We start from the raw sequence: 26,816 nt of genomic DNA, 5'->3' as shown, positions 1-26,816 counted from the left end.
TGGCTCAGCTGGGGCTGGTGTTAGACCCCTCTGGCTCATCCAGTGCCAGGGCTGGATGCTCCTGGCTCTCCTGCTGCCAGGGCACTGGATACCTTGGCACACTCAGTGCTGGCACTGAACTCTCTGCCTCACACAGTGCCAGTGCTGGACTCTTTGTCTCACCCAGTTCCAGTGTTGGACCCTCTGGCTCACCTGATGCCAGGGAACTGGATCTCTTGGCTTACCCAGGGCCAGTGTTGGACCTCCCCTGGCTTACTCAGTGCTGGTGTTGGACCTTCCCTGGTTCACCTGGTGCCCGGGAACAGATTCACTTAGTGCCAGTATCAGACCTCCCTTGGCTTCCCCACTGCCAGCACTGGACCCTTTGTCTCACCCAGTGCCAGGGAATTGGATCTCCTGACTCAGCTTGTGCTGGACCTCCTCTGGCACACCCAGTGCTGATGCTGGACCCTTTGGCTCACGCAGTGCCAGCGCTGGACCCTCTGGCTCATACAGTGCCAGTGCTGGATCCTCTGGCTCATGTAGTGCCAGGGAATTGGATCTCGTGGCTCACCCAGTGCCAGTGAGGCCGGGAGGCAGAGGTGCCTGGCACAGCTGTGCCCTGGGGCATGGAGGGCACAGTGAGGCCGGGAGGCAGAGGTGCCTGGCACAGCTGTGCCCTGGGGCATGGAGGGCACAGTGAGGCCGGGAGGCAGAGGTGCCTGGCACAGCTGTGCCCTGGGGCGTGGAGGGCACAGTGAGGCCGGGAGGCAGAGGTGCCTGGCACAGCTGTGCCCTGGGGCATGGAGGGCACAGTGAGGCCGGGAGGCAGAGGTGCCTGGCACGACATTTATTTGGATTTTCTTATAAAAAAATACAGAATCCAAAGGGGACAGAACCGGGACCGGACGGGACCGGACGGGACAGAACTGGACCGGACGGGACGAGGGGAGGTGATCCGGGAACCATCAGCACGACGTCGAGGGACGGAAGCGGCGCTGCCTACGGACGAAGCTAAGGCGGAACGGAGACCAACACGCAGAGACCCAGCACCGAGCTGCTCCCCCCGCCGGGGACAGCCCAGTCAACAGCAAAGCCCCCCCGAGCCCCCCCACCCCACGCACCCCTTTCACCCCTACCCCCCCAAAAAACCAACAACCACCAAACCCCAGCCCCTCCCCACCCCCCCCGCCCCCGGCTGCCGCTGTCGCTTGGCCGCTGTCCCACACAACAACGGGGAGGGAAAACAGCCCCCCCAAAACCAGGAGGGGGTGGGGGGGGGGGGGGGTGGCATCATTGTCACCCAGCACCACTGTTCGGGGGGGAAACCCTGGGGGGTGCTCAGCGCCCGGGTGGGTGGCTGGGTGGGGGCCCTCATCCCACAACCCCTAACGAGCAGGGGGATGCTGCTGCTCTGCTCCGGGGAATCATCAGCTGGGCTGGAGGGAGAGGGACGGGGGGGGATGGAGGGGGGGGGTGGAGAGTGGGGGCAGGGGATATGGGATGGAGGTGGTGAGACAGGGGATGGGGAAGGGGAGGCAAGGGATGGGGACAGGGGATGGAGGAGGACAGGAGATGGAGGAGCAGGGCAGGGGATGGAGTGGAGGCAAGTGATGGAGTGGAGATTGAGGGCAGAGAGGGGGAAAGGAGGTGGAGAGGGAGGAAAGGTGAAGGTGGAACAGGGGATGGAGAGAGGGGAAAGGGGATAGAAAAGTGGGAAAGGAGGTGGAGTGGGGAGAAAGGAGGTGGAGAGGAGACAGGGGATGGAGATGGGGGGAAAGAGGATGGAGAGGAGAAAAGGAGATGGAGAGGGGAGAAAGGAGGTGGAGGTGGAGTAAGGGGACGTGGGATGGATGGGAGGGGCAGGGGAGTGAGAGGGGAGAAAGGGAGATGGAGTGGGGGAGCAGGGGGTGGAGAAGGGGGAAAGAGGATGGAGTGGGGGGAAAAGGAGATGGAGAGGGGGAATGGAGATGGAGAGAGGAGAAAGGAGGTGGAGGAGAAACAAAAGGGATGGAGAGGTGAGACAGGATGGAGTGGGGGGGAAGAGGATGGAGAGAGGGAAAGGAGATGGAGAGGGAGAAAGGAGGTGGAGAGGGGAGAGGATATGGAGAGGGGGAACTGGAGATGGAGAGGGGGGAAGTGGACGGAGAGAGGGAAAGGAGATGGAGAGAAGGGACAGGGGACGGAGAAAGGGGAAAGATGATGGAGTGAGAGGAAAGGAGATGGAGAGGGGAGAAAGGAGATGGAGAGAGGGCAGTGGGGATGGAATGGGGAGAGAAGGAGAGGGGCAAAGGGGGCGGGGCCGGGGGGGTTCTTTGTTGCTTTTTGGGGAACTTTTTTGTTTGTTTGTTTGTTTTTTCCTAATTTTTTTTTCCCCTGTTGATTTTTTGGGGTAGGTTTTTGCCATCTCTTTTGTCATGTTTTTTTTTTTGGGGGGGGGGGAGCTGAGGATTTTTTTTTCCTGATTTTTTTTCTTGGGGGGGGGGGGGTTGGAATTTTTCTGGATTGTTGATTTTTGAAGGTGGATTTTGGGGGCAGTTGTGGATTTCTTTTTGTCTTTTCCCCCTGATGATTCTGGGGGAGCTTTGGGGGGGTTCTGAGTTTTGCTCTTGTAGGGTTCCCCCCCCCCACCCCCGTTTTGGGGTGGAGTTTTGGGATGCATTTTGAGGCTTTTTTCCTGATTTTTGGGTGGATTTTGGTGCTTTTTATTTTCCTGATTTTTGGGTGGATTTTGGTGCTTTTTATTTTCCTGATTTTTGGGTGGATTTTGGTGGTTTTTTTTCCTGATTTTGGGGTGGATTTTGGTGCTTTTTTTTTTTTTCCTGATTTTTGGGTGGATTTTGGTGGTTTTTTTTCCTGATTTTGGGGTGGATTTTGGTGCTTTTTTTTTTTTCCTGATTTTGGGGTGGATTTTGGTGCTTTTTTTTTTTTTCCTGATTTTTGGGTGGATTTTGGTGCTTTTTTTTTTCCTGATTTTTGGGTGGATTTTGGTGCTTTTTTTCCCCCCTAATTTTTGGGTGGATTTTGGTGCTTTTTATGCTGATTTTTGGGTGGATTTTGTTGTTTTATTTTCCTGATTTTGGTGCTTTTTTTTTTTTCTTTGCTGATTTTTGGGTGGATTTTGGTGCCTTTTTTCTTGATTTTTGGGTGGATTTTGGTACCTTTTTTCCTGCTTTTGGGATGGATTTTGGTGTGGGTTTTTTTTCCCCCTATATTTTTGACTGCATTTTGATGTTTTTTTCCTTACTTTTTTGAGAGGATTTTATTGCTTTATTTTCCTTATTTTGGGATGGACTTTGGTGCCTTTTTGCTGACTTTTGGGTGGATTTCGATGCTTTTTTCCCTGGTTTTTGGGTGGTTTTGTTGCTTTATGTCCCTGATTTTTGGCTGGATTTTGGTGATTTATTTTCCTGATTTTGGGTGGATTTTGGTGCCTTTTTGCTGGCTTTTGGGTGGATTTTGATGCTTTTTCCCCCTGATTTTTGTGTGGTTTTGTTGCTTTATTTTCCTGATGTTTTGCTGGATTTTGGTGTTTCTTTCCCTGATTTTGGGGAGGATTTGATTACTTTTATTTTTCCTGATTTTTGGCTGGATTTTGATGCTTCTTTCCCTGATTTTTGGCAGGATTTGGATGCTTTTCCCCTGATTTTTGGGTGGAATTTGGTGCTTTATTGTCCTGGTTCTTTGCTGGGTTTATTTTTTGCTTCTCTATTTTACTTAGGAATATTTTTTATGTGGATTTTTGAGGCGAATTTTCTTGTTCGATTTTTTTGGGGGGGCTGTTTGGGGAACATTTTTGTTCATTATTTCAGTGGATTTTTTTTCCTATCTTTTTTTTTGTTGCCTTTTATTTTTTTCCCATTGAGGTTTTTTTTGTCCTCATTTTGCTGCTGCCATTTTTTGTTATTGTTCTTTTGGGTTTCTGTTTCTTTTTGGTTGATTTTTGTCATCTCATTTTATGTGTTGAATTTTTTTGGGGGTTGATTTTCTTCTTTATTATTTTTTGGGGAGGTTAATTTTGATCTTTTGATGTTTTGTCACTGCCTTTTTTGTTTGTTTGGTTGTTTTGAGTTGATTTTTCCCTTAATCTTTTTGTTGATTTTTTTTTCTGTGTTGATTTTTTTTTGGTGTTAATTTTTTTTTCTGTGTTAATTTTTTTTTCTGTATTGATTTTTTTAGGTGATTTTTTTTAGGTGACTTTTTTCTGGTTTGATTTTTACTGTGTTGATTTTTTTCTCTGTTGATTTTTTTCTCTGTTGATTTTTTTCTCTGTTGATTTTTTTTCTCTGTTGATTTTTTTTAGGTGATTTTTTTTAGGTGATTTTTTTCTGTGTTGATTTTTTTCCTGTGTCTATTTTTTTTCTGTGTTGATTTTCTTTTGCTGATTTATTTGCATTGATTTTTCCCCCCCCTTTTTTTTTTTGTTGTTGCTTTTTTGGGAGTTGATTTTTTTTCCTTGATTTTTTTTTCTTGTTGCTTTTTTGGGAGTTGATTTTTTTTTCCTTGATTTTTTTTTGGGGGTATTTTTTTCTGTGCTGATTTTTTTTGTGGTTGTTTTTTTTTTTGCAGTCGATTTTTGTGTTGAATTTTTTTGTGTTCTTTTTTTTTGCATTGATTTTTTTGCAGCTGATTTTTGTGTTGATTTTTTTTTTTCCTGTGTTGAATTTGATTGTGTTGAATTTTTTTTGGTGGTGAATCTGTTTGTGTTGGGCTTTTGGGGTTGATTGGTTTTTAGTTGTTGTTTTTTTCTGTCAATTTTTTGGTGTTAATTTTTTGTGTTAATATTTTTGTGTGAATTTTTTGTGTGAATTTTTTTTGTGTGAATTTTTTTTGTGTGAATTTTTTTTGTGTGATTTTTTTTGTGTGATTTTTTTTGTGTGAATTTTTTGTGTGAATTTTTTTTGTGTGGTTTTTTTTGTGTTGATTTGTTTTGTGTTGGGTTTTCTGAGTTGTTATTTTTAGTTGATTTTTGTGTTAATTTTTTGGGGTTAATTTTTTTTTTTAGTTGATTTTTGTGATTAATTTTTTTGTTTTGAATTTTTTTGTGTTGATTTTTTTAATTGAATTTTTTTTTTGGTTGATTTTTTAGATTTTTTTTTGGTGTTGATTTTTTTTAATTGACTTTTTTTTGTATTGAATTTTTGTGTATAGAATTTTTTTGTGTTCAATTTTTGTGCTGATTTTTTGTGTGGTTTTTTTTTTTTCCTGTGGTTTTATTTTAGTTGATTTTTGTGTTGGATTTTTTTGTGTTGAATTTTTTTGTGTTGAACTTTTTTGTGTTGAACTTTTTGGTGTTTTTTTTGTGTTGGAATTTTTGGAGTTGATTTTTGTGTTGGTTTTTTTTTTGTGTGTGTTGAATTTTGTGTTAAATTTTTTTTGCATTGATTTTTGTGTTGATTTTTTATTTATTGAATTTTTTATGTTGATTTTTTTTTGTGGTTGAATATTTTGGAATTGATTTTTGCATTGAATTTTTTTTGTGTTGATTTTTCTGTATTGAATTTTTTTGCATTGAATTTTTTTGCATTGAATTTTTTTTTGTGGGGGTTTTTTTGTGTTGAATTTTTTTGTGTTGAATTTTTTGGCACTGAATTTTTTTGCATTGAACTTTTTTGTGCTGAATTTTTCTGCATTGATTTTTTTTGCATAGAATTTTTTGTGTTGAGTTTTTTTGTGTTGAATTTTTTTTGTGTTGAGTTTTTTTGTGTTGAGTTTTTTTGTGTTGAATTTTTTTGTGTTGAATTTTTTTGTGTTGAATTTTTTTGTGTTGATTTTTTTTGCATTGAATTTTTTGTGTTGAGGTTTTTTGTGTTGAATTTTTTTGGTGCTAATTTTTTTTTGTTTAATTTTTTGGTGTTGATTTTTTTCATGTTGATTTTTTTTTTTTGGAGTTACTTTTCCTATTGGATTTTTTATGCAGTATTTTTTGGGGGGGTTGATTTTTTTTGCCCTTGATTTTCCTGTTAGATCTTTTATATTGTTTAGGGTTTTTTTGTGTTGATTTTCCTGTTCGATTTTTTCTTTCTTTCTTTTTTTAATGTGTGTTGATTTTTTTTTTTCTTGGTGTTGAATTTTTTCTGTTGGAATTTTTTGTTGGGTTTTTTGGTGTCACTTTTTATATCCATTTTTTTCTTTTCAGTGTTTTTTTGTGTGTTGAATTTTTTGTTGCTTTGTCTTTTTTTTTTATGTGTTCATTTTTCTGCCAAATTTTTGTCCTGTGTTGATTTTTGTGTCCTTTTTTTGGGGGGAATGTGTTGCTTTTTAGGTCATTTTTTGTTGTTTTTCCTGTCCATTTTTTTCTGGCTGTTCATTTTTGTGTCCATTTTTTTGTGTGTCTTCATTTTTATGTCTCTTTTTTTTTTGGTGTATTGATTTTGGTGTTGATTTTTGTGCCAATTTTTATTGGGTGTGTTGATTTTTGTGTCCATTTTTTTGTGTATCTTAATTTTTGTGCCAATTTCTTTTGGTGTGTTCATTTTGGTGCCAATTTTGTGCCTGTGTCTTGATTTCTATGTCCTTTTTTTTTGGTGTGTGCTGCTTTTTGTGTCAATTTTTTGGTGTGTCTTCACTTTTGTGTCAATTCCTTTTGTTATCTTCATTTTTGTGTCAATTCCTTTTGTTATCTTCATTTTTGTGTCAATTTCTTTTGCTGTGCTCATTTTTTGTGTCAGTTTTTTGTGTCCATTTTTTGGGTGTGTGTTCATTTTGGTGCCAATTTCTTTTGCTGTGTTCATTTTGGGGTCAATTTTGTGCCTGTGTCTTGATTTTTGTGTCATTTTTTGGCCTGTGTTCATTTTCTGTGTCATTTTTTTGGTGTGTGTTGAATTTTGTGTCAATTTTTTTCCACGAGTGTTCATTTTTTTTGTGTCAGTTTTTGGTGTGTGTTGATTTTTGTGTCAATTTCTTTAGGTGTATTCATTTCTGTGTCCATTTTTTTTGTGTGTCTTGATTTCTATGTCCATTTTTTTCCCATGTGTGTGGATTTTTGTGCCAATTTCTTTTGTTGTGTTCATTTTTGTGCCAATTTCTTTTGTTGTGTTCATTTTTGTGTCATTTTTTTTTCATGTGTCTCCCTTTTTGTGTCAATTCTTTTGCTGTGTTCATTTTTTGAGTCATTTTTTTGTGTGTCTTGATTTTTATGTCCATTTTTTTTCCCACGTGTGTTGATTTTTATCTCAGTTTCTTTTGCTGTGTTCCTTTTGGTGTCAATTTTGTGCCTGTGTCTTGATTTCTATGTCCATTTTTTTTGGTGTGTGTTGCTTTTTGTGTCAATTTTTTTGTGTGTGTTAATTTTTTGTGTCAATTTCTTTTGCTGTGTTCATTTTTTGTGTCCTTTTTTCGTGTGTGTTCATTTTGGTGCCAATTTCTTTTGCTGTGTTCATTTTTGGGGTCAATTTTGTGCCTGTGCCTTGATTTTTGTGTCAATTTTTTGGTGTGTGTTAATTTTTTGTGTCGATTTTTTGGGGTGTGTTGATTTTTGTGTCAATTTTTTGGTGTGTGTTAATTTTTTGTGTCGATTTTTTGGGGTGTGTTGATTTTTGTGTCAATTTCTTTTGCTGTATTCATTTCTGTGTCAATTTTTTTGTGTGTCTGGATTTCTATGTCCATTTTTTTTCCATCTGGGTTGATTTTTGTGTCAATTTTTTGGGTGTGTTCATGGTTTGTGTCAATTTTTTGTGTCAATTCTTTTGTGTGTCTTCATTTTTATGTCAATTTCTTTTGGTGTGTTGATTTTTGTGTCCATTTTTTCCCCCACATGTGTTGATTTTTGTGTCAATTTCTTCAGCTGTGTTCAATTTTGTGTCAATTCTTTTTCTGTGTCTTGATTTTTGTGTCAGGAATTTTTTTGTGTGTTCAATTTTGTGTCAATTTTTTTTTCTGTGTCTTGATTTTTGTGTCAATTTTTTTTGTTGTTGTGCCTTGATTTTTTTTTAGGTCAATTTTTTTCCCAGGTGTGTTCATTTCTGTGTCATTTTTTTTTTGGTGTATGTCTTGATTTTTTTTGTGTCCATTTCTTTTGTATCTTATTTTTTTTGTGTCCATTTATTTTGTGTCTTATTTTTTTATGTCCATTTATTTTGTGTCTTATTTTTTTGTGTCCATTTCTTTTGTATCTTATTTTTTTTATGTCAATTTCTTTTGTATCTTATTTTTTCTGTGTCCATTTCTTTTGTGTCTTGATTTTTTTGGGTCCATTTCTTTTGTATCTTATTTTTTTTGTGTCCATTTCTTTTGTATCTTATTTTTTTATGTCCATTTCTTTTGTGTCTTATTTTTTTTATGCCCATTTATTTTGTGTCTTATTTTTTTTATGTCCATTTCTTTTGTATCTTATTTTTTTGTGTGTCCATTTCTTTTCTGCTTTGATTTTTTTGTGTCCACTTCTTTTGTGTCTTATTTTTTTGTGTCCATTTCTTTTGTATCTTTTTTTAATGTCCATTTCTTTTGTATCTTATTTTTTATGTCCATTTCTTTTGTATCTTATATTTTTTTGTGTCCATTTATTTTGTATCTTATTTTTTCCTGTGTCCATTTCTTTTGTGTCTTGATTTTTTTGTGTCCATTTCTTTTGTATCTTATATTTTTTTGTGTCCATTTCTTTTGTATCTTATTTTTTTTTATGTCCATTTCTTTTGTATCTTATATTTTTTTGTGTCCATTTATTTTGTATCTTATTTTTTCCTGTGTCCATTTCTTTTGTGTCTTGATTTTTTTGTGTCCATTTCTTTTGTATCTCATTTTTTTTGTGTCCATTTCTTTTGTATCTTATTTTTTTTGTGTCCATTTCTTTTGTATCTCATTTTTTTTGTGTCCATTTCTTTTGTATCTTATATTTTTTTGTGTCCATTTCTTTTGTGCCTTGATTTTTGTGGCCGTTTTTGTTTGGGTTTTTTCCTCTCCTTGCTGCTTTCTGTTGGGTTTTTGTTGCTGGGTTGGGGTTTTTTTTTAACTGTTATTCTTCCTTTGTGATTTATTCTTATTATTGTTATTATTATCACTATTAATCTGAGGGGGGGGGGGAGGGGGGAGGGGAGGGAGGGGGGGAGGGGTGGGGGTGGTGCAGATGAGTTTTATTGCGAGATTTCAGCTTCCTACTCTAGAAAAGAAAAATAAAAATCAGCTTAAACCCTTCCATAAAATTCATTCTCAACAATACATAAAAAAAACTGCTCACAGTTTAGCTCTCTATGTACAGGGACAGACTCCCCCCCCCCCCTCCCCTCCCCCTGGGTGCCCCCCACCTCACCATGGCGGGGGGAGGACGGGAGGGGGGTGGGGTGTTTGGTGGTCCCAAAGGTGCCCACAGGAGAGGCTTTAAGCCAGGTCCAAGCCCATTTGCCATCTCCCCTCCCAGGACCACACCAGCCCCCAACCAGCCTGGGTTGGGCAGTCCCCAGATTTAAGGCGAGGAGGGGGGGTGGGGGGTGTCAGGTCCCAGGGTTGAGGGGTGGGAGTTGGGGGGGGGGGGTGGGGATGATGCCCTCCTTGGGGACCTGCCGCTCACCCTAGGGTCAGGGACACCCTCGGGGAGGGGGGGGCTGGGGGTTTGTTGGGGGTTTTTTGGGGGAGTTTTGTTCTCATTTAATGCAAAGAAGGAAACAAAATCCCAAGCGCAGCCCTGGCAGAGGAGCAGCAGCTGGGGGGGGGGGTGGCCGTGGGGAGCGACGGTGCCACACGGACCCACTGGCCCCGCCGGGGGGGGCTGGCACCCCCAAGGTGCTGGGGACACACACGGTGCTGAGCAGGAAGGCGTGGAGGAGGGAATCTGCCGTCTGGCAACCCGGGGCTGGCATAGCACGGCATGGCACGGCATGGCATGGCATGGCACGGCACGGCATGGCATGGCATGGCACAGCACGCTGCTCCTGCCCAGGGGAGACCAAGCCCACCGTGGGCAAGGCTCCAGCCCTGGCTTTGGCCAAATGCCCTCGGAACAAGCCCTGCTGCTGGGTGAGCCTGGCCTGCCAGCTCCCAGCGCCCGGCGGTGCTCCCCAGGCTGGCATCAGCCATCTCCGGCGCTCTCTGTGCCAACCAGCTGCCCCTGGTGCTCCTGGCACTGGCCATCCACGGTGCCTTCTGTGCCAGTGATCCATCCCTGGTGCTCCTGGCATTGGCTGTCTCCAGTGCCTTCTGTGTCAGTGATCCATCCCCGGTGCTCTCTGTGCCAGTTAACCATCCCTGGTGCTCCTGGCACTGGCCACCCTCGCTGCTCTCCACGCTGGCCATTCCCAGTGCCACACGTCCTGGTTGGCCACCCCTGCTGCTCTGCGTTGCCATCTTGGTGCCCGCTGTGCCAGCCATTCATCCCTGCTGCTCTCCATGCTCACTGCTCCTCCTCAGTGCTCCACATGCCAGCCATGCCCGGTGCCCCCTGTGCCAACCATCCCCAGTGCTCCCCTCGGGTGCATCCAGTTCGCCGCTCGCGGAGCTGTCCCAGGGTCCCAGCGGTGACAATTGTGGCACAAGTGGTGGGCATGAGGTCACCTCACCAGGAGCTCAGCGAGGGCTTGTATCCACCTGGGGTCCCCGTGGCCCCGTGGCAGGGGGGTGGCAGGAGCTGGCACCGTGACGTCCTGCTGCCAGAGCAACGGCCAGGCCTGGAAAGAGTCTGTGCCAACGCAGCCATTGGCACCACCGCTGGCATCCATCTCGCCCAACGTCCCTGGGCAGGGTGAGGACCCCAGCGAGGGGCTGAGCGGGAGGGGGCAGTGCCCGGCCCCGCGCGGGTCCGTCTGGCACGGGGTGGGGGTGGGCAGGAGCCTGGCAGGAGCCTGGGCAGGGCCGAGCCCAGAAGTGGCAATAAAAAATCTTCTCCTCTTTGTCCTTCCCTTAAGAGCAAACAGAGCAGAAGGCAGAGGAACCAACCCGGCCCCGGCGAGGCTCTGCCAAGGTAGAAAGTGGCACCTGCTGGGCAGCTCTCAGTGGGCACAAGCAAGGGACAGCCCTTCACCGGTGCCAGCGCCGTGCCCGTGCCGTGCCGAGGGCCCCCGGGAGGCGGCAGGACGAGGGCGAGCTTCTGGCTGGCAGCACCAAACCTCCCCGCGGGCGATCTCCGCGGGCATCCTCCTGCCGCCGCCGCCGCTCGGGGCGGGCACGACCTGGATTTGTCCCCTCCCGCTCGCTCCTTTGCCGCAGAGCCTCTTCCTGGCACGGCGGTGTGGGTGCTACGATGCCAGGAGCGTCCAGACAACTGGCACCACCACGAGCACGGCGGCGTGGGGGACCCTGAGGCTGCAGCAGGAGTTGTTGCTGGTGAAAATGGGCTCCGGGGACTCGTAGAGGGAATCGTCTGCGGGAAGAGGAGGAAGAGAGGGAGGGGAGAGCTGGGTGGCAGAGCTGAGCTGGGTGGCACAGCTGAGCTGGGTGGCAGAGCTGAGCTGGGTGGCACAGCTGAGCTGGGTGGCAGAGCTCGGTGGGGTGGTAGGGCCGAGCAGAGTGGCAGATCTGTGCGGAGTGGCACAGCTGTGTGGGGTGGTAGAGCTGAGCAGGGTGGCAGAGCTGTGTGCGGTGCTAGAGCTGTGTGGGGTGGCAGAGCTGCGTGGGCTGGCAGAGCCATGCAGGGTGGCAGGGCTGAGCAGGGTGGCAGAGCTGCGTGGGCTGTGGTCCTGCTTTGGCAGGAGGGGGCTTGGCCTTGAAGGGGCAGGGGCAGGGACGGATCCGCGCAGCCCCCCGGGGCAGTGCCGCTGCTGTTTGCTCAGCGCAGAAGCAAACGATCCCCTGGGGGGGTTTGGGGGCTGCTTTGAGGCTTTCCTCGCTGGAGCAGACACCACAAATATTAGCAATCGATCCCCCGCCCAGCCCTCCCCTACCTCCTGCCCACTCCCAATTTGAACTTCACCCCCAAACGTCTCAGCCATCTCCCACCCGTGCCAGGGCTGGGGGCACCCACAAGGGTCCTGTGCCCCTCACTGGCACCTGCCTGGTGCCCACTCACTTAGGGACCACCAAAATAAGCCCCCAGGGTTCCTTCCCCCTCCCAAGCACTTACTTGTTGGTCGAACATAAACCTTCAGCTTCAGGCAGTGCTTGTCCACCAGGTTCGGGGGGGATGCAGCTGTGAAGAGGCACAAAGGGGGAGAAGAAAGGGTTAAGACTGGGGGAGGGCACACACACGGGGGCTGGGTACCCACCATGGCCCGATTTGGGCCCCCCCACAAAGCCTGGGGCCATGAGGTGACCTCTGTGGTGCCAGCAAGAGGGTGGGGAAGAGGCTGGTGGCAGCCAATGGTACAGCTCCAGACTGGGGTTTGGGGGGGGAGGGGTCCAAGCTAGGTGGGTGTGTGGGTTTCAGCCCCACTCTGAGTTTGTCCAGCTCACGGTGGCACCAAACCTTAAAAGCCACCACACATCATGCTGTGCCATGTCATGCCATGCAACACCAGCTTGTGCCATGCCATGCCACGCCAGATCACATTGTGCCACACCATATCATACTGTGTCATGCCGTGGCCATGCCACATCACACTGTGCCATGCCACATCACAGTGTCACCACATGCCATCCCGTGCCACACCACACATACTGTGCCGTGCCACACCGTGCCACGCTGTGCCATGCCACCCTGTGCCCACTCACCCCCCTCAGCACCCCCATTCCCCATCTCCATCCTCAAGCCCTTCTCCCATCTCCATCCTCAGGCCTCTCCAGTGCCCTCGACCCAGCAGTGGGCACCACCCAGCAGCCATGCCAGGGAGGCTGAGGTTGTTCCATGCCTCAGGCTGGCACTGGAGGTGATTTCTGTGCTCAAGAGGGCTCCTCACAGAGGCTAACTTCCAATGTTCCACATGAGAGGAATTCTAAGGGCATCAGCAGCCTCCCCCCCGGACCCCCTCAGTCTGCTGCCAGCTCCTGACGACCACACTAAAACCAAATCCAAACTAAACAAACCAGAGCAGAGCTGGAAGGGAAGGGGGGGGGAGGGGGAGAGGAGAGTTGGAAGGGAGCAAAGTGATGTCTGCAGCCACTCACCAGTGACACTGAAGAGGGGGAGAGGGAGGAGAGGGGAGGGTCGGGATGGTAATTCAATAGAGATAAAAGGAACAAATGGAGTGGGCTACAAACAGCTGCTTGAGGAAAGGGAGGAGGGGAAGAAACAAAGGGAGAGAAGTAAGAAGGGGAAGATAAGCCCAGGGCTGGCTGCAGAGGCTGTTGAGGTGTCAGAGGGACTCAGAACTGCTGGGGTTGGAAAAGCCTTCTAAGAGCATCCAGCCCAAGCAGCAGCCCAGAACCTCCATGGACACCAAACCATGGCCCCAAGTGCCACTTTTGGACCACTTTACTTTGAGGACCAGAGAATTGCTTGGCTTAGAAAAGGTCTCCAAGGTGATCCAGTCCAACCTTCAGCCCAGAACCCCCATGATCACCAAAGCATGGCCTCAAGTGCCACTTTTGGACCACTTTACTTTGAGGATCAGAGATCATTAAGGTTGGAGAAGGTCTCCAAGATGACTCAGTGCAACCAGCACCTCTAAGGTTCTTGCCAGGGAAGGCTGCACTCAATCACCTCTGAAGTTCCCTTCCAGCCCCTAAGGTTCTTGTCAGGGAAGGTTGCACTCAGTCACCTCTGAACTCCCCTTCCACCCTCTAAGCTCCTGCCAGGGAGGGTTGCACTCAGTCACCTCTGAACTCCCCTTCCACCCTCTAAGCTCCTGCCAGGGAAGGTTGCACTCAGTCACCTCTGAACTCCCCTTCCACCTTCTAAGCTCCTGCTAGGGAAGGTTGCACTCAGTCACCTCTGAACTCCCCTTCCACCCTCTAAGCTCCTGCCAGGGAAGGCTGCACTCAGTCACCTCTGAACTCCCCTTCCACCCTCTAAGCTCCTGCCAGGGAAGGCTGCACTCAATCACCTCCGACCTCCCCTTCCACCCTCTAAGCTCCTGCCACCGACTCTGCGCGGAACCTGCCCTGGTGGGGGGAGGGGAGGCCCTGGGGCCGACGACTCACAGATGTAGTAGTACTCGTGGCCGGGTCTGAACTCGAAGCCCAGCGAGAAGGGGGTGAAGAGCTGGAACTTCTCGGAGAACTTGAGGGGGCCGCTGGGCGCGTCGGGGCGGTTGCACTCCCAGCGCTTGAAGCCGCGCTGCCGGTGGTCGCAGGAGGAGTGCCCCTCGAAGTTGACCATGTAGAGGATGTAGCGCTCCATGCGCTCGGGCAGCGGCTCCTCGTAGTGCGGGCAGTAGATGTCCAGGTAGTCGTTGATGCTCACCTCCACCGTGTAGTCCCCGCGGTGAAACCTGCCAGCAGAGGGGGAGGGGTTCAGGAATCAGTCAGGGCTGGGAGGAGGCCACAAGGGTTCGGTGAATGGTTGAGACATTGAGACACTGAGACACTGAGTCATGGAGTTATTGAGACATTGAGTCATGGAGTCATTGAGACATCGAGTCATTGAGACATTGGATCATTGGATCATTGAGTCATTGAGTCATGGAGTCATTGAGACATCGAGTCATGGAGTCATTGAGACATTGAGTCACTGAGTCACTGAGTCATTGAATCATTGGATCATGGAGTCATTGAGACACTGAGTCATGGAGTCATTGAGACATCGAGTCATGGAGTCATTGAGACATTGAGTCATTGAGACATTGGATCATTGGATCATTGAGTCATTGAGTCATGGAGTCATTGAGATATCGAGTCATGGAGTCATTGAGACATTGAGTCACTGAGTCACTGAGTCACTGAGTCATTGAATCATTGGATCATGGAGTCATTGAGACACTGAGTCATGGAGTCATTGAGACATTGAGTCATTGAGTCATTGAGACATTGGATCATTGAGCCATTGAGACATTGAGTCATTGAGTCATTGAGACATTGAATCATTGGATCATTGAGTCATTGAGACATTGAGTCATTGGATCATTGAGTCATGGAGTCATTGAGTCATTGAGTCATTGAGTCATTGAGACATTGGATCATTGAGTCATGGAGTCATTGAGACATTGAGACATTGAGTCATTGAGTCATTGAGACATTGAGTCACTGAGACATTGGATCATTGAGTCATGGAGTCATTGAGACATTGAGTCATTGAGACATTGAATCATTGGATCATTGAGCCATTGAGACATTGAGTCATTGAGACATTGAATCATTGGATCATTGAGTCATTGAGCCATCGAGTCATTGAGACATTGAGTTATTGAGACATTGAATCATTGAGTCATTGAATCACTGAATCATTGGATCATTGAGTCATTGAGACATTGAGTCACTCAGTCACTGAGTCATTGGATCACTGAGTCATTGAGCCACTGAGTCATTGAGCCACTTAGTCATTGAGTCACTGAGTCATTGAATCTTTGAGTCATTGAATGATTGAATGATTGAATTATTGAGTCATTGAGTCATTGAATCATTGAATTATTGAGTCATTGAGTCATTGAATCATAGAATCATTGGATCATTGAATCAGCCAGGGTGGGAAGAATTCATTGAATCATTGAGTCATTGAATTATTGAATCATTGAGTTATTGAATCCTAGAATCAGCCAGGGTGGGAAGGGACCAAAAGGATTCAGTGGATCATAGAACCATTGCATCAGTCAGGGCTGGAAGGGACCAAAAGGATTCAGTGGATCATAGAACCATTGCATCAGTCAGGGCTGGAAGGAGGCCACAAGGATTCATCAAATCATAGAATGGTTTAGGTTCAAAGGGACCTCAAAGCTCAGCCAGTTCCAACCACACACACACCCCCACCCCCATAGGCAGGGACACCTCCTGCTGAAGACATCACACAAGGCCTCATCCAACCTGGTCCTGAGCATCTCCAGGGAGGCTGTGGAGCACAGAAGCTCCCATTCTGTGCTCCACAACCTCCCTGGGCAACCTGTGCCAGTGTCTCACCACCCTCACAGCAAACAACTTCTTCCTAACATCCACTTTCAGTCTCTCCTCTGCCACTTCAAACCCATTCCCCCTCCTCCTCCTCTCATTCCAAGACCTTCTCAATAGTCCCTCCCCAGCCCTCCTGCAGCCCCTTCAAACACTGGAAGGTCACGAGGTTGAAAGGTCCATGTAGGAAAAGTCCTCCCAGGTCATGCAGGCCAAGCAGCAACCCAGCCTAGCCCCTGCCTACGAAAGCTGCCCAAGTGCCAAGTGCCCACCTTGGCTGCCCAAGTGCCAAGGCCACACCTTTCTTGAGCATCTCCACCACCTCCCTGGGCAGCCTCTGCCCATCCCTGACCACCCTTCAAAACCAGCAAGGCTGCAAATCCTCACATGCCATCATGGCAATGCCAACAGCCCTTGGCACACCAAAATCTTGCCTTGATCTGGCCCAGCACAGCCTGGCACCCCAGTTCCCTGCCCAGTTACCCCAGTTCCCTGCCCACCCCACCCCAGCACCTCCAGCAGCCAAGAGGGTGCCAGTGCCTCTCTGATTTACATCCAACAAACAGCACCACTTGGCAGTGAGCCCCACAAAGATCACTGTTGGCATTGGCAGCTCTGGCATTGCCCCAGCCCCTGGCTGCCACCCTGGTGTCACTTCCCTTTCTGGCACTGCTTATCTGAGAGATTAAAGGATTAGTGGCTCTGGAGAACCCTGGCACATGCCAGCAGATCCCACCTGGCAGCCACCCCAAGGCCAGCCCCTCGGGAAGCCCCCTGCAGCCCACCCCCAGCACCAAGGTGCACCCCACTGGGGCACGTTGGCACAACCACAGCCCCCTCACTGGGGCACGCTGCAGACCCCAGCTCTGCTGGTCCTGCCATCACCAGAGCTCACCAGGAAATGCCAGCAGCTGCTCCAGGAGCCAGCCTGGCAGCTTGGCCTCCTCCCCCCACCCCAGCACATTCCTTTTGCTGATGAATTTGAGGCTCCTGTGGCAGGACCCCACCCCCCATGGGCCCCCTGACCTTGGCATGATGTGGGGTGGGCAGTGCCACACAGCTCCTGCACCCCCAGACCCTGAGGAGCAGCTCAAGTGTCCCTGTGGCATGGCTCTGGAGTGGCACTTGGGAGGGGTCTGTGTAGGACTGAGTGAGATGGGCACAGGGACCCAGGACCACCTCAGCCACCCCAAAGCAGCATCTCTGTGGGCTCCCCAGCACCCTCTGTGCCCACCTGAGTCCCCAGCAGTAACACAGACAGGCTGAGACTGGCACAAACTCATCACATGAAGTGCCCCAAGATCCATCCCTACAACAGCTGAGGTCTGAAGCTGAAAGGTGCCCCAGAAGGTGCCCAAACACCCCAAAAAAAGAAGATGGGAGGCAACTGGGGGTGGGCAAAGCTGATCTTGCAGCCTCTCTGGAGCAGCCAAGGGGTGGCAGCCACACCCCCACCCCCCAGCCCCCTCCCCCCCTCCCCCCCGCAGCTCATTACCTGCTTCATAAGCAACTCTGATCACACAGGGACCAGCACTAATTAAGGAGCAGAGTTTGCCTCTCTCTTTCTCTCTCTCTTTCTTTCTCCTTCCCTTGCCTTGTGCCAACCCTGCCCCTGGCAAGGTAACAGCCCAAAAAAATGTACAATTCATGCAAAGGGTTGAGGTTTATTGGGGGGGGGGGGGGGGGGGGGAGGGAAATAACTTTCAAAGGTAGAGAAAACAAGAACAATCGGCAATAAAACCATTCAAAAACCTCTTCCACCCCCCCGAAAGTAAAACGAACACCCAACACCCCCCCCGCCCCCTCCCTCTCCTTCTCTGCCTTTCATCTGGAAATGAAGTATTTATTTTAATGATGGGTTTTAAAGGGGCAGGAAAGGTGAAGGGAGCAGGAGGGCTCCGGGGAGTTAGAACACATCTGTTTGGGGATAATGAAAGTGGTGATAAGGGGGAGAGGGAGAAGGGAGGAGGGAGGAAGGAGGAGGGAAGAGGGAGAGGGAGAGGGAGGAAGGAGGAAGGAGGAGGGAGGAAGAGGGAGGAAGAGGGAGGAAGGAAGAAGGAGGAGGGAGAGGGAGGAGGGAGAGGGAAAAGGGAAGAGGGAGGAAGGAGGGAGGAGGAGGGAGGAGGGAGGAAGAAGGAGAGAGGTGGAGGGAGGAAGGAGGAGGGAGGAGGGAGAGGGTAAAGGGAGGAGGGAGGAAGGAGGAGGGAGGAGGGAGGAAGTAAATGGCAGGAGCTGAGGAATGGGCTGCTGGGAAGGGTTGCCTCGGTCTCGGGAGGGGCTGTAGGGATGGTGCCCAGGTCTGTGGTGGGTTCTGGGCTCACTGGAGAGATGCCAGCAGTGGTGCCAATGGGCTGATGCCTTCACCAAGCATAATGCCATGGGAAAGGGCTGATGCCATCACTGGGACCAATGCCATGGCAATGGGCTGATGCCTTCACCAGAGACGATGCCATGGCATGGGGCTGATGCCACAGGAATGGGCTGATGCCATTACCAAGGCTGATGCCAAGGGATCATAGAACCATAGAATAAGAGAATGGTTTGAGTTGGAAATGCCCTCAAACCCAACCAGCAACCCAACCCCACCCTGGGCACCAAGCCATGGCCCCAAGTGCCATGGCCACACCTTTCTTGACCACCTCCAGGGCTGGGCACTCCACCACCTCCCTGGGCAGCCTCTGCCAAGACCTGAAGCAGCAATGGGCTGATGCCTTCACCAGGCACCATGCCACGGGATGGGGCTGATACCATCGCTGAGGCTGATGCCAGCGCCCACCACGGCCAGCAGCGCCCCGCTGAAGGGGCACGGATCCCGGGCACCACCAAAGGGGGCGAGGTGGGCACAGCGCTTTTTCCCTGACAGAGACGGATGGCAGCGGCGCCAGCCTCGCCCCGCCGGGATGCTCCACTTGACAACTGACTGCCCGCAGCTCGCAGCTCTGTCAGCTACCATTAGCGCCGGGATCCTGCCTAATTGGGTGCTTCATTAGGGGCATTCGTTACCGTTAGCGCTGCCTGACAGCCCCCGCGGCCGCTCCGCTCGGGGCCGGGCACTCCGCAGCCTGCTCGGTGCCTTCGCTCGCCCCCAAGGCTTGTGCAGGGACTGTGCCCCTAACCCTGCCCTGCCGCAGCTCAAATCCTGGGGTCAGATTTGTGCCACTCGCTACAAGAAGGGCATGGAGGGGGTGGAGCAGGTCCAGAGAAGGACAACGAAGCTGGGGAGGGGTCAGGAGCAGAGGGCTGGGGAGGTGCTGCTGGGGAGAGGGTCAGGAGCAGAGGGCTGGGGAGGTGCTGCTGGGGAGAGGGTCAGGAGCAGAGGGCTGGGGAGGTGCTGCTGGGGGAGGGGTCAGGAGCAGAGGGCTGGGGAGGTGCTGCTGGGGAGAGGGTCAGGAGCAGAGGGCTGGGGAGGTGCTGCTGGAGGAGGCTCTGGAGCAGAGGGCTGGGGAGGTGCTGCTGGGGGAGCAGGGGTGAGCAGTGTAGAGAAGTGATTGTGTTAGGCACTGGTGAGGCCACACCTCGAATCCTGGGTTCAGTTTTGGGCTCCTCACTCCAACAAGGGCACTGGGGGGCTGGAGAAGGGCAACAAAGCTGGGTAAGGGTCTGGAGAACAGAGCTGGGGAGGAGCAGCTGAGGGAGCTGGGGTGAGTAGTGTGGAGAAGAGGAGGCTGAGACCTCATTGCTCTCTGCAGGTCTGAGAGGAGGCTGGAGGGAGGTTGGGGTTGGGCTCCTCTGCCTAAGAACAAGCAACAGGACAAGGGGAAGCAACCTCCAGTTACCCCAGGGGAGGTTTAGGTTGGACCTGAGGAACAATTTCTTCTCCTTGAGGGTTCTCAAGACCTGGCTCAGCCTGCCCAGGGCAGTGATGGAGTCCTCATCCCTAGAGGGCTCTCAAGGCAGTCCAGATGTGGTGCTGAGGGCCAGGGGTTGGTAGTGCCCTGGCACTGCTGGGGTTGGACTTGTTGACCTTAATGCTCCCTTCCAACCAAAACAGTTCTGTCATTCTACAGTCCCTCCCCTGCCCCCTCCACGTGGGGGCTCTCATGGTGGAAACCCCCCAGGGACAAACCATGGCCTTGCCAGGATACCCTCCTTGGGTGGGCACCTTCTAGAACCATGCACTTGTTTGGGCTGGAGTCCTCTAAGCTCATCCAGTCTGATCATCAGCCCAACCCCACCGTGGCCACCAAACCATGGCCCCAAGTGCCAGGGCCACACCCTTCTTGCCCACCTCCAGGGATGGACACTCCACCACCCCCCTGGGCAGCCTCTGCCAGTGCCTGTTGGCTTCCAAAGTTCTCACCTCCTGGAGAAAAACCACAGCCCCAGAGCCCATCCTGCAAACCTGGAGCCATCCTCACCTGGGGAACCACATCCCCTGTGGGGCAGAGCCAACCCTGCCATGCCCAAGCCCCAGCCCCTGGGGGTCAGCAGGCCCCAACTCTTATCACAGAATGGGTTGGGGTGGAAGGGAGCTTCAAGATCAGCCAAGCCCCTGCCACGGGCAGGGACACCTCCCACCAGCAACTCCTCCAACCTGGCCTTGAAGACCTCCAGGCAGGGAACATCCACAGCCTCCCTGGGCAACCTGTTCCCTTACTCCCAAGGCTGTGCCTCAGTTTCCCCTTTGTGTCTTGCTCCTCCAGCCCTCCCCACAAAAGAGCATCAACCCAGAACAATGCCTGCTTGTGTCTCTCTCCCCCCTGCAGGACCAGGCAGTGTCCCAAGGGTTAAACAATTCAGCTTTTTTCTTTCCTGAACAGCTTGAAAAGAGATATGATTGCTGAAATAGAGGAGGGGGGGGCTGGGGGGAGAGATATTATGGATGGAAAAGAGCTATTTAAGCTGAAGAACACTGTTGGCACATAAACAAATGGGTCTAAACTGGCCATGAATAAATTGAGACTGGAAATTAGGAGCTTTGGAACCACTGGAAGGGGTTGGAAAAGGCTTTGGGGTGGGGGGGGGGGTGAAGGGGGCAGGGTGGAGGAAGTGAGGTGAGGAGGGAAATGTGGGCCAAGGTGCTGCTTGGAGATGAGGATGTGAGGATGGGGGTGGGGGGTGGGGGGAGGTCACCCAGCTCCAAGGGCACCTGGTCCTTGCAAGGGGCCAGGCGCTGAGATGCTTAAAATCTCCCTGAAGCTTTCATCTCCTCAAATCTCCTTCATTCAAATGGTCACAGCATGATCAGCAGTAATAAGCCTATTACAGAGCAAAATAAAACACAGCAGCCTCCTCCCCACCACAGCCACCACCACACCTCCCCCCCCCCCCACCCCAGCCCCCAACCTCACCCTCTAAAACACAACCTGATGAAAATTCAGCACCCCAGCGGGCAGTGCCAACACCACCTGCCAGCCCCTGCCAGCCCCTGCCAGCCCCTGCCAGCCCCTGTCAGCCCCTGCCAGGGAGGGGGGGGAAAGAGGCATGGAATAGGCACAAAAGCAGCTCCCTGGCGCTTGGGGGGGCTGGGGAGGAGGTGTAGTAGGGAATGGTCTCCCCACTGGAGAAACATCCCCCAGGGCTCCTTCCTGCAGCCTTCCAGGCTCTTTTCTCTGCAGTCCTGGTGCTCAGCTGGGGCCCAGCATGCCCCTAGCTGGTGATGGAGGTCACGCAGGGAATGGCTCAGCTGGGTGGCCCCAACTGCTTCTCAGACTCCTTGGAGAGCTGGCACCACCCTGGCACACAGACCAGAGCCAGCCTGTGGGGTGCCAAAGGCAGGAGTGGTGGGAGCTGGATGGGGGCTGTCAGGGCATGGGGGGCACCTGCTGGTCCCAGTGCCATAGAACCATGGAATCAGGCAGGCTGGGAGAGAGCTCCAAGCTCAAACAGCCCAACCCAGCCCCAGCCCTGCTCAATCACCACCCCATGGCACTCAGTGCCCAGCCAGGCTTGGCTGCAACACCCCCAGCCATGGGCACTCCACCACCTCCCTGGGCAGCCCATTCCAACGCCTATCACTCTCTCTGCCAACAACTTCCTCCCAACATCCAGCCTCACCCTGCCCTGGCACAGCTTGAGGCAGTGTCCCCTTCTTCTGCCCCTGGCTGCTCTCCAGCCAGTTCTTGACCAATATCAGAGTGAATCTGTCCAAGCCAGGAGCTGCCAGCTGTGCCAGGAGCTGCTTGTGGCAGAAGGTGCCAAAGGCTTTGCTGCAGTCCAGGCAGACTCTGTCCAGAGTCTGCCCCACATGCACCAGGCAGGAACCTGACCACAAAAGGAGCTCAGGTTGTTCAGGCAGGACCTGCCCTTCCTAAATCCCTGCTGGCTGGGCCTGAGCCCTTGGCCATCCTGTAGGTGCTGTGTGCTGGCACTGAAGACAACCTGCTCCATGCCCTTGCCTGGCACTGAGGTCAGGCTTGATGGCAGCACCAAAGAGTGGCTGTCAGTGGCTCCATGGCCAAGGGCAGGCCAGTGACAAGCAGAGTCCCTCAGGGATCAGTCCTGGGACCAGTCTTGGTCAACATCTCTGTGGGTGCCATGAGCAGAGGCACTGAGAGCAGCCTCAGCAGGTTTGCTGCCCACACCAAGCTGTGTGGTGCAGCAGCCAGGCTGGAGGGCAGGATCCAGCCAGAGGGAGCTGGGCAGGCTGCAGAGGTGGGCACAAGACGACCTCAGAAGGTTCAACAAGACCAAGGGCAAGGTTCTGCAACTGGCTGGAGGCAATGTCAAGCACCAATCCAGGCTGGGCAGTGCCAGGCTGGAGAGCAGCCCTGAGGAGAGGGACCTGCAGCCCAGAGAGCCAAGCAGAGCCTGGGCTGCAGCAGCAGCAGTGTGGCCAGCAGGGCCAGGGAGGTGATTCTCCTCTGCTCTGCTCTGCTCAGACCCCACCTGGAGTCCTGCATCCAGCTCTGGAGCCCCTGGGCCAAGAGGGCTGTGGAGATGCTGGAGAGTGTCCAGAGCAGGGCCAGGAGGATGCTCAGAGGCTGCAGCAGCTCTGCTGTGAGCACAGCCTGAAAGAGTTGGGGCTGTGCAGGCTGCAGCAGAGGAGGCTCCCAGGGGACCTTCTTGTGGCCTGCCAGGATCTGAAGGGGGCTCCAAAAAAGCTGGGGAGGGACTTTTGAGGCAGTCAGGGAGTGACAGGACTGGGGGGGTTGGAGCAAAGCTGGAGGTGGGGAGAGTGAGGCTGGAGGTGAGGAGGAAGTTGTTGAGCAGGAGAGTGGTGAGAGCCTGGCAGGGGTTGCCCAGGGAGGTGGTTGAGGCCCCATGGCTGGAGGTGTTTGAGGCCAGGCTGGCTGAGGCTGTGGGCAGCCTGCTCTAGGGTAGGGTGTCCCTGGGCATGGCAGGGGTTGGCACTGCCTGCTCCTTGTGCTCCCTTCCAACCCTGCCTGGTTCTACGATTCTATGACTTGTGAGGATCCGAATGGCTCAGCAGATCCCTGACTTCTAGATCCTTGTGGTCCTTCCCAGACCTGCCTGATGCTATGATTCTATTCCGGGATCCCCAGCGCGGCAGCGGCAGCAGCAGCGGCGGCGACAGCGGTCCCGGGGCAGAGCTGGGAGGAGGAAGAGGAGGAGGGCGGTGACGAGGCGGGGGGAAGCAGGGCTGGGGCTGCGGCTGACGGAGAGGCTGTAATGCGGTCCTGAGGGAGCAGCCGTACACACACCACCTAAATTATTTAATTTCTCCAAACTGCTGCACCTTTATAAATCATTAAAAGCTCCTTTTGATCTGTGTTAATGAGGTTTCCTGAGCGCGGCGGCCGCGAAGGCTCCTTCGGTGCCAGAGAGCGAATCAGCTAATTAAAAAAATAAAGAAGGAAGGAGCGGGAGGGGAGGGACTGGCACCGGGGAGGGACTGGCACCGGGGAGGGACTGGCACCACCGAGGGGGCTCCCAGCCGGGCACGGCGCCCGGAGGCGCAGGCTGCTTGCGGACGGTGCGAGAAGGGCTGCAGAAGCTCTGCCGGGAGGACAGGTTGGGGTCTGCAGCCTGGAGGAGAGAGAAGGCTTCGAGGAGACCCTGGAGGAGCTTTTCAGTGTTTGAAGGGAGCTACATGAGGGCTGGGGAGAGACTCAGCCTGGCCGGGAGGAGGAAGTTGTTGAGCAGGAGAGTGGTGAGAGCCTGGCAGGGGTTGCCCAGGGAGGTGGCTGAGGCCCCATGGCTGGAGGTGTTTGAGGCCAGGCTGGCTGAGGCTGTGGGCAGCCTGCTCTAGGGTAGGGTGTCCCTGGGCATGGCAGGGGGCTTGGCACTGGCTGCTCCTTGTGGTCTCTTCCAACCCTGCCTGATTCTGTGATTCTAACTCATCCAACCTGGCCTTGAAGACCTCCAGGCAGGGAACATCCACAGTCTCCCTGGGCAACCTCACTCCCGTGGCCATGCCTCAGTTTCCCCTTTGTATCTTCCTCCTCCAACTCCCCCACCCCAGAGGGCATCAACCCAGAACAATGCCTGCTTGTGTCTCTCTCCCCCTCGCAGGACCAGGCAGTGCCCCAAGGGTTACATAGCTCAGCACAGCTTTCCCCAACACCTCCAGGGCTAAAGACTCCACCACCTCCCCGGGGCAGCGGGTTCCAGTCTGTCTGGGGTCAGGGCAGACTCCCTGGTGCCAGCGGTGCCAGGCAGCGCCGCGTCCAGCCCTGGGAGCCGCTGGGTGACAGCAGCAGGGGAGGTGTCACTGTCACCTGGGCAGCCCTGACAGCTTTAATCTCAATATTTATCTCGACGACAAAGCTGGGAGCACAGCTCCATATTCAGCAGCTCGATTACAGTGATCGCAGTGACGGCGACAGCTCCCTCCGACCGCGGGTCGCGGTGGCCTTAATGCTGCCTGACAGCCCCGGTGCGGCCGGCAGCTGCGCGGCGCGAACGGGGCCGGCGGCGGGGAGGGGATGGGGATACAGAGGGGGAGAGGGAGAGGGACACAGACAGGGATATGGACAGGGATGGGGTCAGGAATGGGGATACAGAAAGGGATAGGTATAGGGATGGGGACAGAGATACAGACAGGGATAGGGACAGGGATGAGGACAGGGATAAAGATGGGGATATGGACAGGGATAGAGGTAGGAATGGGAGAGGGATGGTGACAGGGATATGGACAGAGATGGGGATACAGAAAGAGATAGGGAGTGGGATGGGGATAGGTATAAAGGCAGGGATATGGACAGGGATAGAGGTAGGAATGAGAGAGGGATGGTGACAGGGATATGTACAGAGATGGGGACACAGAAAGAGATAGAGATAGGGAGTGGGATGGGGATAGGTATAAAGGCAGGGATATGGACAGGGATAGAGACAGAGATGGGGATGCAGAAAGGGAGAGGGAGAGGGGAAAGTAATGGGGATAGGGATAAAGACAGGGATGGGGATAGGGATAAGGGCAGGCCTATGGACAGGAATAGGGATAAAGACAGGGATGGGGATAGGGATAAGGGCAGGCCTATGGACAGGAATAGGGATAAAGACAGGGATGGGGATAGGGATAAAGGCAGTGATATGGACAGGAATAGGGACAGGGATGCTAGAGAGGGTCACACAACTGCTTTAGCAAGGGGTGAGCCCTAAGGACCCCCAGCAGCCCACCAAGCCCCCATGGCACCAGCCGTGCCGAGCAGCAGCTGGCACAGAGCAGGCTGCACAAGCTGCCCAGCGCTGGCAGCTCTGACACACACTTGTTTCCTTTGTCCTAGGGCCAGCCTGGCACGCCCCAGCTTGACCTTGGCATCAACATCCCATCAGCCACATCACTGAGCAGCAGCTCCCTGGCACAGGCAGCTCCAGAGTGGGCACCATGCCCATGACACGAGGCCAGCTCTGCCATCAACCCCAAATTTGCTTCCTCTGAAAGCAGTTTTGTTTTCCCAGTGAGCTTTCTGGGGGTGCATCAGAAGCCCCCAGCTCTGCCACGCTGGCACCGTGCGGCTGCCCAGAGACAGGGCACGCGGCAGGAGCACAGGCTGGCACAGGCAGGACTGGGGGGTGCAGGACACTGGGTAATGTATGCAAATTCCCATGCAAAACCAGTTGGGGAGCTCCTCCCCCAGCACCAGCACCTGGCAGCTGGTCCTGCCACTGGTGATACCACTGGTCAGGGACTGGTATTGGCCCAACCAGGACCGGGGAGCAGCCTGGCAGAGGGAGAAAGGCAGCATCAAGGAAAATCCAGCAGGAATAAGCCAAAAGGCAAAGACAGCAGTGGCAGGATTCAGTTCACTCTGGAAATTCCCAGATGCTGGAGTGCTCTGCCCACTGTCCAATAATCTGGTGGGTGAGTTGGGCTCTAGGTGCCACTTCAAGGGCTCTGTCTGTCTCCCTGAGGGCTGCAGGTGCCACCTGAAGGGCTGTGAGTGCCACCCTGAGCACTGCAGGTGCTGTGTCAAGGGCTGCACCCTTGAAGTTGGGGATGGGGACAGGGACAGAGGTGGGGACAGGGATGGAGACAAGAAAAGGGACAGGGATGGAGACAAGGATGAGGAGAGGATTGGGACAGGGATAGGGACAGGAATGAGGACAAGAATAGGGACAGGGACAGGAAACAGGGATAGGGACAGGAATGAGGAGAGAACTGGGACAGGGATGGGGCAGGAATAAGGATAGGGATAGGAATAGGAATACAAATAGGGATAGGGGTGAGGATAAGAAACAAGGATAGGGACGGGGATGGGGACACCGATGGGGACAGGGATAGGGAAAGGGATGAACACCACCACCTGCCCTCATTGCCCCACCCGTGCCAACAGCTGCCATGCCCTCGGTGGGACACAACTGCCCTACTATGGGCTGAACCCTGAGGACCCTCCAGCAACCCACCGAGCCCTTATGCCAGGGACGCTGCAAGCCGCTCTCCCTCCCCCAAAAAAAACCCCAATCCTGGCTCAGTTTCTCCCTCCCCCCAGGGCTTGCTCCTCCATTTGTGACCATTTCCCCTTTAGGAGCACTGACAGCAGAAATCCCTCCGCGGCAGCGCGGAGCCGCGGGAGAGCGGCGCTAACCTGGTCCCTGCGCTGCCTCGGCCGCGCTCCCACCGGAGACAACAGCTCCTGTTACCTGGGGCAACG

At 51.9% G+C, this 26,816-nt stretch overlaps 1 protein-coding gene across 1 annotated transcript in view; it reads right to left on the bottom strand.

Moving 5' to 3' along the window:
- Window positions 1-814: 814 nt before the first annotated feature.
- EFNA2 (ephrin A2) overlaps window positions 815-26,816 on the bottom strand; it is a 69,842-nt gene continuing 43,840 nt past the window's right edge. The window contains exons 2-4 of the mRNA XM_064175274.1: window positions 13,924-14,213; window positions 11,969-12,034; window positions 815-11,269 (exon numbers count right to left, since the gene is read on the bottom strand). Of these exons, the coding sequence (XP_064031344.1) occupies window positions 11,145-11,269; window positions 11,969-12,034; window positions 13,924-14,213 (481 nt within the window). The 3' untranslated portion in view covers window positions 815-11,144. The remainder of the gene's footprint in view (window positions 11,270-11,968; window positions 12,035-13,923; window positions 14,214-26,816) is intronic.

The sequence above is a fragment of the Pogoniulus pusillus genome, chromosome 41, assembly GCF_015220805.1.
Source record: "Pogoniulus pusillus isolate bPogPus1 chromosome 41, bPogPus1.pri, whole genome shotgun sequence".
Taxonomy (NCBI): Eukaryota; Metazoa; Chordata; class Aves; order Piciformes; family Lybiidae; genus Pogoniulus; species Pogoniulus pusillus.
Note: the sequence above shows the minus strand (reverse complement) of the source record. Positions and strands in the feature narration are given on the sequence as shown.